Source organism: Somniosus microcephalus, chromosome 7 (genome assembly GCF_052327205.1).
Source record: "Somniosus microcephalus isolate GS21.2 chromosome 7, FLI_Smic_1.0, whole genome shotgun sequence".
Lineage (NCBI taxonomy): Eukaryota > Metazoa > Chordata > Chondrichthyes > Squaliformes > Somniosidae > Somniosus > Somniosus microcephalus.
Window position 1 is genome coordinate 266,880,532 of NC_140993.1, and position 13,119 is coordinate 266,893,650.

General features: G+C 44.2%; 1 protein-coding gene across 4 annotated transcripts in view; it reads right to left on the reverse strand.

Annotated features, from left to right (window-relative positions):
- The window catches only part of LOC147115304 (septin-7), a 154,927-nt gene that overhangs the window by 88,671 nt on the left and 53,137 nt on the right, over window positions 1-13,119 (reverse strand). For all 4 annotated transcript variants that reach the window (XM_085993729.1, XM_085993728.1, XM_085993726.1 and 1 more), the window contains exon 2: window positions 5,796-5,902. In XM_085993729.1, the coding sequence (XP_085849855.1) occupies window positions 5,796-5,902 (107 nt within the window). The remainder of the gene's footprint in view (window positions 1-5,795; window positions 5,903-13,119) is intronic.

Genomic DNA, 13,119 nt, shown 5'->3' on the forward strand with positions numbered 1-13,119 from the left:
TCTGGTGAATCTACACTGCACTCCTTCCAAGGCCAATATATCCTTTCGAAGGTGCGGTGCCCAGAACTGTACACAGTGCTCCAGATGTGATCTAACCAGGGCTTTGTACAGCTGTAGTAAAACTTCCTCCCCTTTATATTCTAGTTATAAAGGCTAATATTCCATTAGCCTTCTTGATTATTTTTTGTACCCGACTACTACATTTTAGTGATGTGTACACGGGCCCCTAAATCTCTGAACCTCCACTGTCCCTAACTTTTCACTATTTAATTAATACTTGAAACTATCCTTTTTTGGCCCAAAATGGGTGACCTCACACTTATCTGCTTTGAAATCTATCTGCCACAGTGTCACCCACTCACAATCTACCATTGTCTCTGTAGTTTTTGCTTCCATCTACACTATTTACTATATCACCAATCTTTGTGCCATTGGCAAACTTAAATAACACAATAGAGGCCATATGTTCAAGTTATTCATAAATATAGTTAATAGTTGAAGCCACAGCACAGCTCCTTGTGGGACACCACCAATCATTTCCTTCCAATGAGTACATACCCATTAGCCCTACTCTGTCTTCGACTGCCTAACCAATCTTCTAACCAGGTCAATAACTTGCCTTTAATTACGCGAGCTTTAATTTAGGCTAACAGTTTCTTATGTGGAACCTTATCGAATGCCTTCTGGAAGCCAATATCATTATCCATAAACATTTCTCGGTCTATTACTTTAGTTATTTCCTCAAAAAATTCAATTTGGTTGGTTAGATGTGACCTACCCTTTACAAATCCATGTCGGCTCTCTCTAATCAGCTCAAATTTCTCCAAGTGCTCAGCCACTCTATCCTTAATTATAGATTTCATATCAGGTTGTGAATTCCCTGGTCTCTCTCTCTCACCGCCTTAAATGCAATTTTCCAATCTAAAAAGGGACAATTCCCAAATTGAAAGCGTTTTGGCAGATTATGGTTAAAGCATCTGCAATTTCCTCACCGACTTGCTTTAAAACCCGGAGGTGGAAACCAGTCGGTCCTGGGGATTTGTCAGTCTTTAGTGCCATTATTTTTTCTAATAGTTTCCTTGCTTATGTTAACTTTAGTGAGTTCCAGGCCTTGATTCACTAGTTTCCCTGGAATGCCAGGTATATTACCCTCTTACTCTACTGTGAAGACCTGACGTAAGTAATGAATCAACAAGTCTGCAATTTCCTTATTTTGATTTGCAATATTAGCCTCATCTGTATTTAAAGGGCCCACATTACCCTGGAGTGCCCGTTTCTTCCAATATAATGGTAAACACGTGTGTTAATCACAATAATCCTCGCATGTTTCTTTTCGTATTCCCTTTTGCAGCTCTTACTACCTTGTTTGTCTTTTTCTGTTCTTTACATCTGTCCCAGCCCCCTGAATCTACACTAATCTTTGCACTTTTATACACCCTTTCCTTCAATTTTAGGTTATCTCTCGCCTCTTTTGTCGACCATGGCTTTTTTTATTTGCCAAGTAGAGCGCTTTCCCCTTTTAGGGTATATACTGGTATTGTATTAGGCTAAAAAAAATTGAACACCTCCCACTGTTCACCTGTAGTTTTACCCGATAACAGTTTTGACCAGTTTGCTGTCGTCAGTCTCTGTCTCATCCCATTGAAGTTAGCATTACCAACATCTAGAATGTAGTAACTGCGTTAAGGTTTTCCTTTTCAAACCTAACATTGAATTTGATATGATCACCGTTAGATAAATGTTCCCTTACTGGGACCAAAAAGGAGACGTACGCATGGAGGCAGAGGGTATGGCTGAGGTGCTAATTGAGTACTTTGCATCTGTCTTCACCAAGGAACAAGATGCTGTCACAAATATAGTGAAGGAGGAGGTTGAGGAGATACTGGATGGGATAAAAATTGATAAGCAGGAGGTACTAGAAAGGCTGGCTGTATTTAAGTAGATAAGTCACCAGGACCAGATGGGATGCAGCCTAGGACACAAAGGGAAGTGAAGAAATCGCGGAGGTACTGGCCATAATCTTCCAATCCTCCTTCGAATCGGGGGTGGTGCCAGATGACTGGAGATTTGGAAATGTTACACCATTGCTCAAAAAAGGGTGTAAAAATAAACCCAGCAACTACAGGCCAGTCAGTTTGACTTCGGTAGTGGGAAAGCTTTTAGAAGCATTAATCAGGGACAAAATTAAGAGTCAATTGGATAAGTGTGGATTAATTAAGGAAAGCCAGCATGGATTTGTTAAAGGCAAATCGTATTTAACCAATGTGATCAAGTTTTTTGATGAGGTAAGAGAGGGTTGATGAGGGCAATGTGGTTGACGTGGTGTACATGGATTTCCAAAAGGCATTCAACAAAGTGCCACATAATAGGCTTACCAGCAAAGGTGAAGCCCATGGAATAAAAGGGACAGTGGCAGCACGGATACGACATTGGCTCAATGACAAGAATCAGTAGTGGTTAACGGTTGTTTTTTGGACCGGAGGAAAGTATACACAGTGGTGTTCCCCAGGGGTCAGTCCTGGGGCCACTACTTTTCTTGATATATATTAATGACTTGAATGTGGGTGTACAGGGCACAATTTTTAAATTTGCAGATGACAAAACTTGGAAGAGTGAACAGTGATAGACTTCAAGAGGACATAGACGCTTCATGAATAGAGGTATAGAGTACAAAAGCGTGGAAATTATGATGAACCTGTATAAAACAGTGGTTCAGCCTCAACTGGAGTTGTCCAATTCTGGGCACCGCACTTTAGGAAGGATGCGAAGGCCTTAGAGAGGGTGCAGGAAAGATTTACGAGAATGATTCCAGGGATGAGGGACTTCAGTTACGTGGACAGACCAGAGAACTGAAGGTTGTTCTCCTTGGAGCAGAGAAGATTGAGAGGAGATTAGATAGGTGGTGTTCAAAATCTGGACAGAGTAGATAGAGAGAAACTGTTCCCATTGGCAGAAGGGTCGAGAACCAGAGGACACAGATTTAAGGTGATTGGCAGAAGAACCAAAAGTGACATAAGAAAAAACCTTTTTACGCAGCGAGTGGTTAGGATCTGGAATGCACTGCCTGAAAGGGTGGTGGAGGCAGACTCGATCACTGCTTTCAAAAGGGAGTTGGATAAATATCTGAAGGAAAAATAATTTGCAGGGCTACGGGGAAAGGGCAGGCGAGGGGGGGACTAGCTGAGGTGCTCTTGCAGAGAGCCGACACGGGCTCGACAGGCCGAATGGCCTTCTTCCGTGCTGTAACCATTCTATGATTCTACTGTTAACTTGATTAAGTCTGGCTCATTACTAAATCTAGCATGGCCTGCCCTCTTGTTGGTTCTAGAACATATTGCTCCAGAAAACTATATTGAATGCGCTCAAGTAATTCACTACCTTTCTGACTTGAGCTACACTGCTCTTTCCAATCTATGAAAATTAAAGTCTCCCATTAAAACAAATTTGCTTTTCCTGCCAGCCTCTCTAATCTCTGAATCAATACATTCAGCCACTTCATTGCCGCTATCAGGAAGCTTGCAGACAACTCCCATTGCAGTTTTAAGTCCTCTCTTATACCTCAATTCTAAACATAATAGTAGCTACAAATGGCAAACACTTACTCTGCAAAAAATCAACATTTCGACAGTGCAAATATGAAACTTCGGTGAAAGTGCTTTCCTAAATTGCTGGCGGTACTTTCTAGGCTGTTAAGCATTCAGCATGCTAAAAAAAAACACTTGCTTCATCTTGCCAAGAAGCAAAGTTGCGAGGCTAAATTTAAATGCTCCTGGTTTAAAAAAAAAACAAGTTTGAAAGGGTTTTCAAAATATCCCACATCCGTTTAGTCTATAATTTATAGCAAAGATTCAATGTTTGGTTTTATTTTTAAACTACAGTGAAACCTGCATTACCCACCAGCAATACCACAAGCACTGGAATGAAGACAAGTACAATACAAATAAAAGGAACTTAATCTTTTTGGGGCCGAGGCTGATTGATGCCAGACAGAAGACTGGTGTTAGTGGACTGTACAATGAGGCAATGTCTGGCGCAAGGCTTTATCCCATGGAATCACTGGCAAACAAACAGGCAAGGTGAACAATGGAGGTTTTACTGTGGCACGGCAGTGGCATGTATTTTGATGACATCGGAAAATTATCGCCAAACAAGAAAATCAGCTACAAGTTTGAACTACCGCAAGGAGCTTCGATATACTATCTGGTTTTGGCATTCATTTCGCCTTTACCATTGCAAGGCCTTTTGAACTTGAGGTATTTGGCTAAATTTATAACTGTCTTGCGTGAAATACAGAGAAGTTATGGGGAAATAGATTTTTGTTGTAGAACAACCTAACAGTACAATAAACTTCGCTACAGGAAACTGTGTGCTATCCGGCACCGACTGGACCGAGTTGTTGCCGTTCCTTCAAAACTGCCGGACACACCAGCGTTAATGTTGAAGCATACGGAGCTTTTCATCTCCGTATCTGACAACAAACACTGTTGCTTAGCAACAGCTTCTGAACAGTCGGCCCGTACCTTGGAAGCGTCTCTCTGAAGCTGTTGCTAAGCTACAGAGACTTTGCAGAGCCTGACTGTTGGAAAAAAAGCCACGAGAAGAAAAAAACCTAACAAAACAGCTCCTGATTTTTGCCGGTGGCTCGAGCTTGCCGGACATTTAGCCTCCGGATAACAAAGTTTCCCGTATTCAAGTCTATATAAAATAGATGAAGTCTGACAGTTTAATCTCCACACATTACCATACACTGATACTTCATTGATAATCCCTTACGGGTCAATTGGAGTGATTAGATAGCATTTTAAATCTGTGCGTCAAAAATTTTCAACACCAAAATTCTATAATGGTGTAGCCTTTCCTCATCTAAGATGCAGATTATATTGGATTGTTTCTTCAATTGCAGATACACCGAAATTTATTTTTTAAAAAGGCAACCAGCCAGCAAATTGAAACAGGGATACAGGTACACTATCCCTTATCCGAAAACCTTGGGACCAGCGGAGTTTCGGTTTTCGGAATTTTTCGGATTTCAGAAGATATTATAAGACTGGGAAATTTGTATTTAATATAAATTGTAAAAGTTCAGGCTACCTCTTGCGACTGTTGCGTGTCTCATTCCCCTTCCTGCTTCTCTGGAAAGCCGGATATCGGCTGACTCCTACTAAGCAGGCCCGCAAATCAGGTCAGGGGAGAAAAGAATATCGGACGGGCCGGGAGTCGGGGTCCGGGGTGGAGAAAAGAATATCGGACGGGCCGCGGTTCGGGTCGGGTGAAAAGAATATCGGACGGGTCGGGTCGGGGGGGTGGGGAAAAGAATATCGGACGGGCTGCGGTTCTGGTCGGGTGGGGAGAAAAGAATATCAAACAGGCCACGGTTCGGTTCGGGTGGAGAAAAGAATATCGGACGGGCCGCTGTATTGTTGGGTTCACTCTCCCGGTACCTCCTTCACATTGCCCGGCTCGGCCTGCAATCTCCTACCCAGGAGGGAACTCTGTGACCCTCTGCCCTGCTCAGCGTAAGTCGCGCGCCACTCTGGTCATGTCGTGCGCACGACTTACGCTGGACAAAAAAACTTCGGTTTTTAGAGGTTTTCGGAAGTTCGGATAAAGGATAGTCTACCTGTACCTGTTCCATCCCCCAAAGGGTGCCTGTTAGAAAATAAGCAGACATTTATGATGGTCAATGCAAAAATTAAACTCAGTAAGTTAAGTGCTTCAACCCAAAGTCATGTGAAACATTCTTTTAATGTAACAGATTAACTGGCAAACACATGGTTTGCAGATTGAGGACATACCATGACTGTTTTTTTGATCCTATGTGAAGGGCCTGGGTACTCTGCTGAATACAAGTCTGTCAGAAACAAAGAGTTGATGAGCGTCGACTTTCCTAATCCTGATTCACCTGCAACATAAACAGTTTCAAAAAAATGTTAACAAATGACTTGCATTGCCTGCAATCCTCAAGAATTTTGATCCTCTTACCCCTTTAACTCGTTAAGAGCTCAATTAGAGCTATCGTGGTTACTGGAGATTTGCCAAGTTTACAGTCAAAGAATACATGATCACAATTTCACTGATCACCCCAAAACAGACAATTAACATTCAAAAACAGCAAAAAGCTGCCCTTTTCAAATGGATTAAAATTCCTCACCAGCTTAAAAATATAAATCCTCTGAAGGTGTATTAAAAACAAATTAGCAATCATTTGAACTAGGTTGCGGTTTGAAGCCTTCTTTGATCCCATGACACAGTCTGTCCCTCATTTCCTGCCCTATTCTCTACTCCATTGGCACTCACTCTTTCAGCCATTTTTCCCAATCCTCCAGATCTCCCTCCCAAAACACCCCTTGGCCTCATCTCGCCTCTTCCCGATTTCAAAAGACTAAAAACTTTGCTGGCTCTGCCCCTCAACTCCACTCCGAGACGGTCTGGTGCTGAGCGTGCTCTCCCTGCTTCGGGCGGCCAGCTCTCGCCGCTCGCTCCCGCAACCGGAGCGAAGTGTTCGGCGAGTCGGGCAGAGGCAGCGCAGCGCGGCAAGCAGCAGCAGCCACGACGACGACCCGCTGGAGCACGTCGGGCGGCAGCTCCTCGGCGGGAAGGCATTCCGACTGGGAGGAGGGGAGCCAAGCATGGCGGCCAGAGGCCGAACCGAGAGAGGGAGAAGCGGGCCCCGGGCTGTCGGACCGTGGAGCCGGCGAAGGTGGAGGAGGCGGCTGCGGCGACCGGAGCATTCACATCCCGACCATGTGTTCGGCGAGTCGGGCGGAGGCAGCGCAGCGAGCAGCAGCCACGACGTCCCGCTGCAGCACGTTGGCCGGCAGCTCCATGGCGGGAAGCTCGCAGTCCGACTGGGAGGTGGTGAGCCGGGCATGGCGGCCAGAGGTCAGACTGTGAGCGGGAAAGCAGGCCACCACTTGGAGCCGGCAACAGTGAGGAGGAGGCCGCGGTGACGAGGAGGACGGAGCGGCTGAGGGACATCGTGCTCCCACTGCCACTGGAAGCCATTGAATTGACTTTCTGAACGCGGCGCTGTTTGAATAGCTGACGTGTCCCGACGGGGAGTAAGCATTCCATTGTAATTGTACTTGAACTGGTTACATATGGCAAATAAAAAACTGAATTGAACCTATTCTTTCTATGTGGCGTCCACTTTAATTTAGTCAATCTGTTAAGTGTTCCGGAATGTCTTTATAATTGCAAGCCGACTCAGGAGACAAGCTCACTTGTAACGGAATTGGCAAGGCAGCACTAAAGCGGCAATGTTCTCTAAGAAATGGTCCCAATATCCTAAACACCTGCCCAACGTGAAGGTCAAAATCCATGCCGAACAAGAAAGTTCTTCCAACTATCTGACTTCTTCCAAGGTCCCAGTGTTTTATTTCATGCCTTACTTGGATTAATTATCTTCAAACTAAAACCAAGAGGTGAAATGAGTGAGTTATTGCCGGAATAAATTCCTGGGATCATGGCCACTTCACTGCAGACCTATAAACTCCATCACATTTTAGTGTTAATAGCGCAACAACAGTGCCTGGAACCTATTTGGGCATGTTGCTGGTCCGATGCAGAGCTGGAGTTTCAGTAATTAGGTTCCCCCTCAGATTCCCCACATGGTAAGTCCCATCAGGGAAGCAAATATCAGGCCTGACCATTCCATTTCTCCCTCCCCACAGGAAAAAGGATCATGTCAGCTCATTCTTTCACACCTCCCACAAAGTAACTCAAGATTGACCGTTGACAGCTTAGCAAGTTGACCACCTGAATGATCTGTCACCCAGCAAATGAGGGGCACAGTTAAAAGCTGAAGATGGGGGAAAAACAAAAAGTAAAAGTAAAGGTAGAAAAATATGCTGATAGACAGAGGTGAAGTCGATGGAATGGGAGGAGACTCATGTGGAATATAACCACCAGCACGATCTAATTGGGCCGCAAGACCCGTTTCTGTGCTGTATTTTCTAAGTAAGTAGTACCACAGAGCTTTTCAATGTTTTTAAAACTCTTTAGTGCAAGGGAGGTCTCTGCAAATATTGACACACTCGCAGGGACCACCTGTCCTAACTTTGGAAATAGTGTTAGCTACACAAACGATTTCTACGGCTAAGGCTCAAACACCCTAAACTGTGGCATCTATGATGAAGAAACATACCCAATGTTTTAAATTGCATCTGCAGCAAAGTCTGCACATTAGGCGTTAGCCACGGCTCAGTGGTAGCACTCACACCAGAGGCAGAGAGAGAGTTCAAGCCCCACTCCAGAGACTTGAGCACATAAGCTAGGGTGGCGCTTCAGTGCGGTGCGGAGGGAGTGCTACACTTTAGAAGTACATAATTGGAGAGTCAGTCATTACAAACCAGTTTGTAACATGCTAAATTAACTTAGCCATTGTACAAGAATATACCATTTCTGCCCTGTGTTTTGCAGTCAGATCCAATTGTAATATCACAGCAAGACCTCTGCACTTTTCCCCACAGGCATTTGGAGCAGACTGATAATCTGGGGCCCTGGCGAGTTCCGGAAGTGGTTTGCTGAGATTTTAGGCGACTGAACAAGTTCATTACCGTTCCCCGTCTATGTAGAACTTCAAGGACTCAATGGAGAAGTTGAAACAATCAGTATCTTGCATCTTTCTTTTAAGTGCATCACTAATTTGGGGGGGGGGGGGGGGGGGGGAGGATCAGGAGCAGAGTTAGGGTTCTTGTTTTTCTTATTTTCAAACTAGATACTTTGACTGCAGGTAATTTGTAATTGTTCTTCATTCCTTGAGTGCAAGGTTAAAATGTTGACATTCAATCATTTTGTAGCAATGCTAAACGTCAGAAGCAGATCGATATTGTAATCTCCAATAAAAGATTGAAAGTCTTGCATGGCACTGATTTGATTAAAAATGTATCAGAATAGCCATAATTTGATCAAATAAACATTATATCCACTCATGGTCCCAAGTCTGATCGGGAACATCCCATCAGCTTTATTCTGCGGGGTCAGCGGCCTGGTCACGTGCCCAATGTCCTACCAGCTTCTAAGTAACGCAGAAACCTACTCACGACTGGTGAATAAAAACAGTGCCATTACCTACTTGGAATAATCGGAACATAAACCTCAGCTCCATTACTGTACAAGAAATCTACAGATCTGCTTTGAAATAGGCTTCAGTAGCTTATTTTTGAAATTAGAGTCAAGTACTGCTGACTGCTGCAAGCTTTCTTCCCATGTACTTCAGGGGGTTAGGGTGGGTGTTCCCGAGAGTTGGAACATGATGACTGAAGGCTGTGCCACCACGGGGGGGGAATAAAGGAGGGGGGCGGGGAATAAAGGAGGGGGGGGCGGGGAAGAAAGGAGGGGGGGCGGGGAAGAAAGGAGGGGGGGCGGGGAAGAAAGGAGGGGGGGCGGGGAAGAAAGGAGGGGGGGCGGGGAAGAAAGGAGGGGGGGCGGGGAAGAAAGGAGGGGGGGCGGGGAAGAAAGGAGGGGGGGCGGGGAAGAAAGGAGGGGGGGCGGGGAAGAAAGGAGGGGGGGCGGGGAAGAAAGGAGGGGGGGCGGGGAAGAAAGGAGGGGGGGCGGGGAAGAAAGGAGGGGGGGCGGGGAAGAAAGGAGGGGGGGCGGGGAAGAAAGGAGGGGGGGCGGGGAAGAAAGGAGGGGGGGCGGGGAAGAAAGGAGGGGGGGCGGGGAAGAAAGGAGGGGGGGCGGGGAAGAAAGGAGGGGGGGCGGGGAAGAAAGGAGGGGGGGCGGGGAAGAAAGGAGGGGGGGCGGGGAAGAAAGGAGGGGGGGCGGGGAATAAAGGATCAATTGGGTTAAGAGTTGAGAAATATAACATTGTCATTGCTAGAGCGAGAAGATGACAACCAACGTGGTAAATCTTTTTGCATAAACTGGCATTTTAATGAAACGATGTAAATTGCAATAGTATCCATACAGACACAAGACTATTTTTTAAATAAAAACACTCCTGTGGAACGAAATTATTCTACAACTAGTCATTCAGACTTTAAACAGAGGCTCCGCTTGCCGCCTCAGTTGGACGTAAAAGATAAGGCATTATTCAAAGAGTTCTCCCCGTGTCCTGGGCCAACATTTATCCCTCAACCAGTATCACTAAATCATTTATCTTATTGCTCGTTGTGGCAGTTTGCTGTGCGCAAATTGGCTGCCGCGGTTCCTGACGAAAGTCACAGTGGCTACACTTCAAAAATACTTCATTGGCTATAAAGCACTTTGGAATGTTCTGAAGTCATGAAAGGTGCCATATAAAAGCAAGTTCTTTGTCATAGGTCCAAAAATATTTGACGCATTAGTCAAGGAAAAGGCCAACTTCAATATAAATACTAAATCAGTAATCAATAATCAGTGTCCCATGCAGGAATGTGGTTCACAACTGGTGCATTAATGTTAATAGGGAAGGTATTTTAACAGCTTGAATTAACTTCTGGAACCAGTCAATTCTTCCCAAACATTGGGAGTTAAGATTGGTATTACGGTCACTGGGCAAAACCTTATTGTTGCTTTGATACTCTGTGGTCAGACTTGAGCGACAGTATGCAAGAAATTACTAGTACTTTAAGGGTGAAACTATTCTTCCAATCCTCATTAGTGATCAGGAAGCAACAGAGTATATATATTATAGATATATATATTTTGCCTGTTTTGTTGATTCTGGTCAGTAGTTTAGTTTGCTTGTAGTCCAACAGCGTGAACACATTGACAGTAGGCATCCTACATATCTCCAATAAGCAATTTGCCATGATGAGTTACTGTGCCATAGTCAATGTAGGAGATATAGGTTTAAATTCATTAGGTGCCCACTTACAGAAACCAAGCCATTTGCACAAGAGGTGTTGAAAAAGCCTGATGTGCAACACTGCCATCCAAGTCTTGAAGTAGTTAACAGCTGTCGTGCTCAAAATGCCTGCCCTCCACCCTATCACAGCCATCAACTTGGGATGTGCACTAAATGCCAGCCTTGCCAGCAACGCCCATATCCGGAGAATGGATTTTAAAAATTGCATCACTCATCCTTAATTACTTTTGTTGTTGTGAACCACAAAGTTCACTGGAACTGAAAATTACAAGACTGAGCTCTGAAAAGCAATCATGTAGCCTGGGACGTGTCTCAGAGAAAACTGAAGGGAGGCTTACAAAATGAGGAGTGATTCAGAGCGTTGGAACTGCGTTGCACGACTATACAGAGAATTCCAGAACCAGCAGGCCTAGATTCAAGATGAGAAAAACTGAAATAGGAAATTCAGACATTTCTTTAATAAAAAGAGCTCAAGATTGGAACAAATTTCCATTGTAGGTGACTGAACAGGAAATTTCAAAGGGTTTCATAAAGGACATGGTGTGACATGATTCTCTGACTATATAAGCTGTGTCTTTATGCATTTCTCCACTTCACCTGAAGAAGGAGCAGCGCTCCGAAAGCTTGTGATTTCAAATAAAGCTGTTGGACTATAACCTGGTGTTGTGTGACTTTTTACATTTCATAAAGGAAGTAGCGAAGTTCCTGGCATCAGAAAGTAAAACATGGTTATTAAAGTTAACATAAATGTAGAGATATCTACTAGAAAAGGAGAGAATATTTGGGAGGCTGATGGACTGTGGCCACTCTGTTGTAGATTAAACTTCATAAGCTTTCAGTTTTGCCCAGCACACTGGAGAGCAGAGGAAATGACTCAGACACAATTCCTGAAAGTGTGGGTGCAGTGCTGCATTTGGGAGCTGCCTATTTTCACACTCGGAACGTTAGTTTGCTTCCACAATCAACTAAAAACCGTGAAAGACACCAGCTCAGTGACCTGACCACCATTAGGGTCATTCTTACAGACAAAATACAAAGGAACTGAAGTTTAGTAATGCTGCTTTGTGTGTGGAAAGGCAGTTGGAGATGTACTCCAGGAATCAAAGCAGCACTAAGGTTCACACCTGAAAACTACTGAAGTCGCTCAAGAGCAGGACAGCACCAAATTGCAAGAATCATCTTTAAAGCAATATTTTTCTTGAACATTTGTCTCTTGTATGCCTTCAACAGTGCCTTTACTACAGCACTGCTGCCAGGTGCATTCCAAAAATTCTTTCAATTTTTCAGTGCCCAAACATCCGTGTTTATCCGGCAAAGGTTTGCTGCAGACAATACTGGAACAGATTACCAAGGCAGATTGGATTTTCATTCACTGACAGCTCAAACAGAACTTAGTTTTGTGTAACAGAAAACGCTGGAAAAACTCAGCAGGCCAGGCAACATCCGTGGAGAGAGAAAGAGAGTCAACGTTTCAGGTCGAAGACCTTTCGTCAGTTCTGAAGAAGGGTTTCGACCTGAAACATTAACTCTGTTTCTCTCTCCACAGATGTTGCCTGGCCTGCTGAGTTTTTCCAGCGTTTTCTGTTGTTATTTTGGATTTCCAGCATCCGCAGTATTTTGCTATCGTATTACAGTTTTGTGTAGTCAGCAAGTGGACCTGAACCATGAAGTTATGACAATTAGTGATACATCATTGGAAACTGCTTACAACCAGCTTAACCCCAGTGTTTACAGAATAAACCAGCAGCGATATAATGAGCAACAACAGAAAATGCTGTAAACACTCAGCAGGCCAGGCAGCATCCGTGGAGAGAGAAACAGTCAACGTTTCAGGTCTGGGACCCTTTGTCAGACCTGAACCGTTAACTGTTTCTCTCTCCACGGATGCTGCCTGGCCTGCTGAGTGTTTACAGCATTTTCTGTTTTTGCTTCGGATTCCAGTGTCCGCAGTGTTTTGCTATTGTACAGTGATATAATGAAGCTTTTCTATCAGGTACCTTATAGATTGGATTTTCAGCTTAAATTTCAAAGTAGCTGTGTGCTCACATTATAGCAGTATCAATTTTACTCAGCACAAATCAAATGGTTAACTATACCATTGTATACAGAGAACAAAACCAGCACTGCTATTTAATTATAGATGATCACACAAACTTGCAAAAAGTTGGTTACATATATAATTTGGTCTTCATTCTTAGAATGGTATCCCCTCCTTCCACCGTAATAGTATGTGAGTTTGACAAGTTCAGGGGAAACTCTGCACCAAGTGGGCACAACATTGCAGATAGGAGCCTGGAAATTACTGCGTATTTGCACCTAGACACACA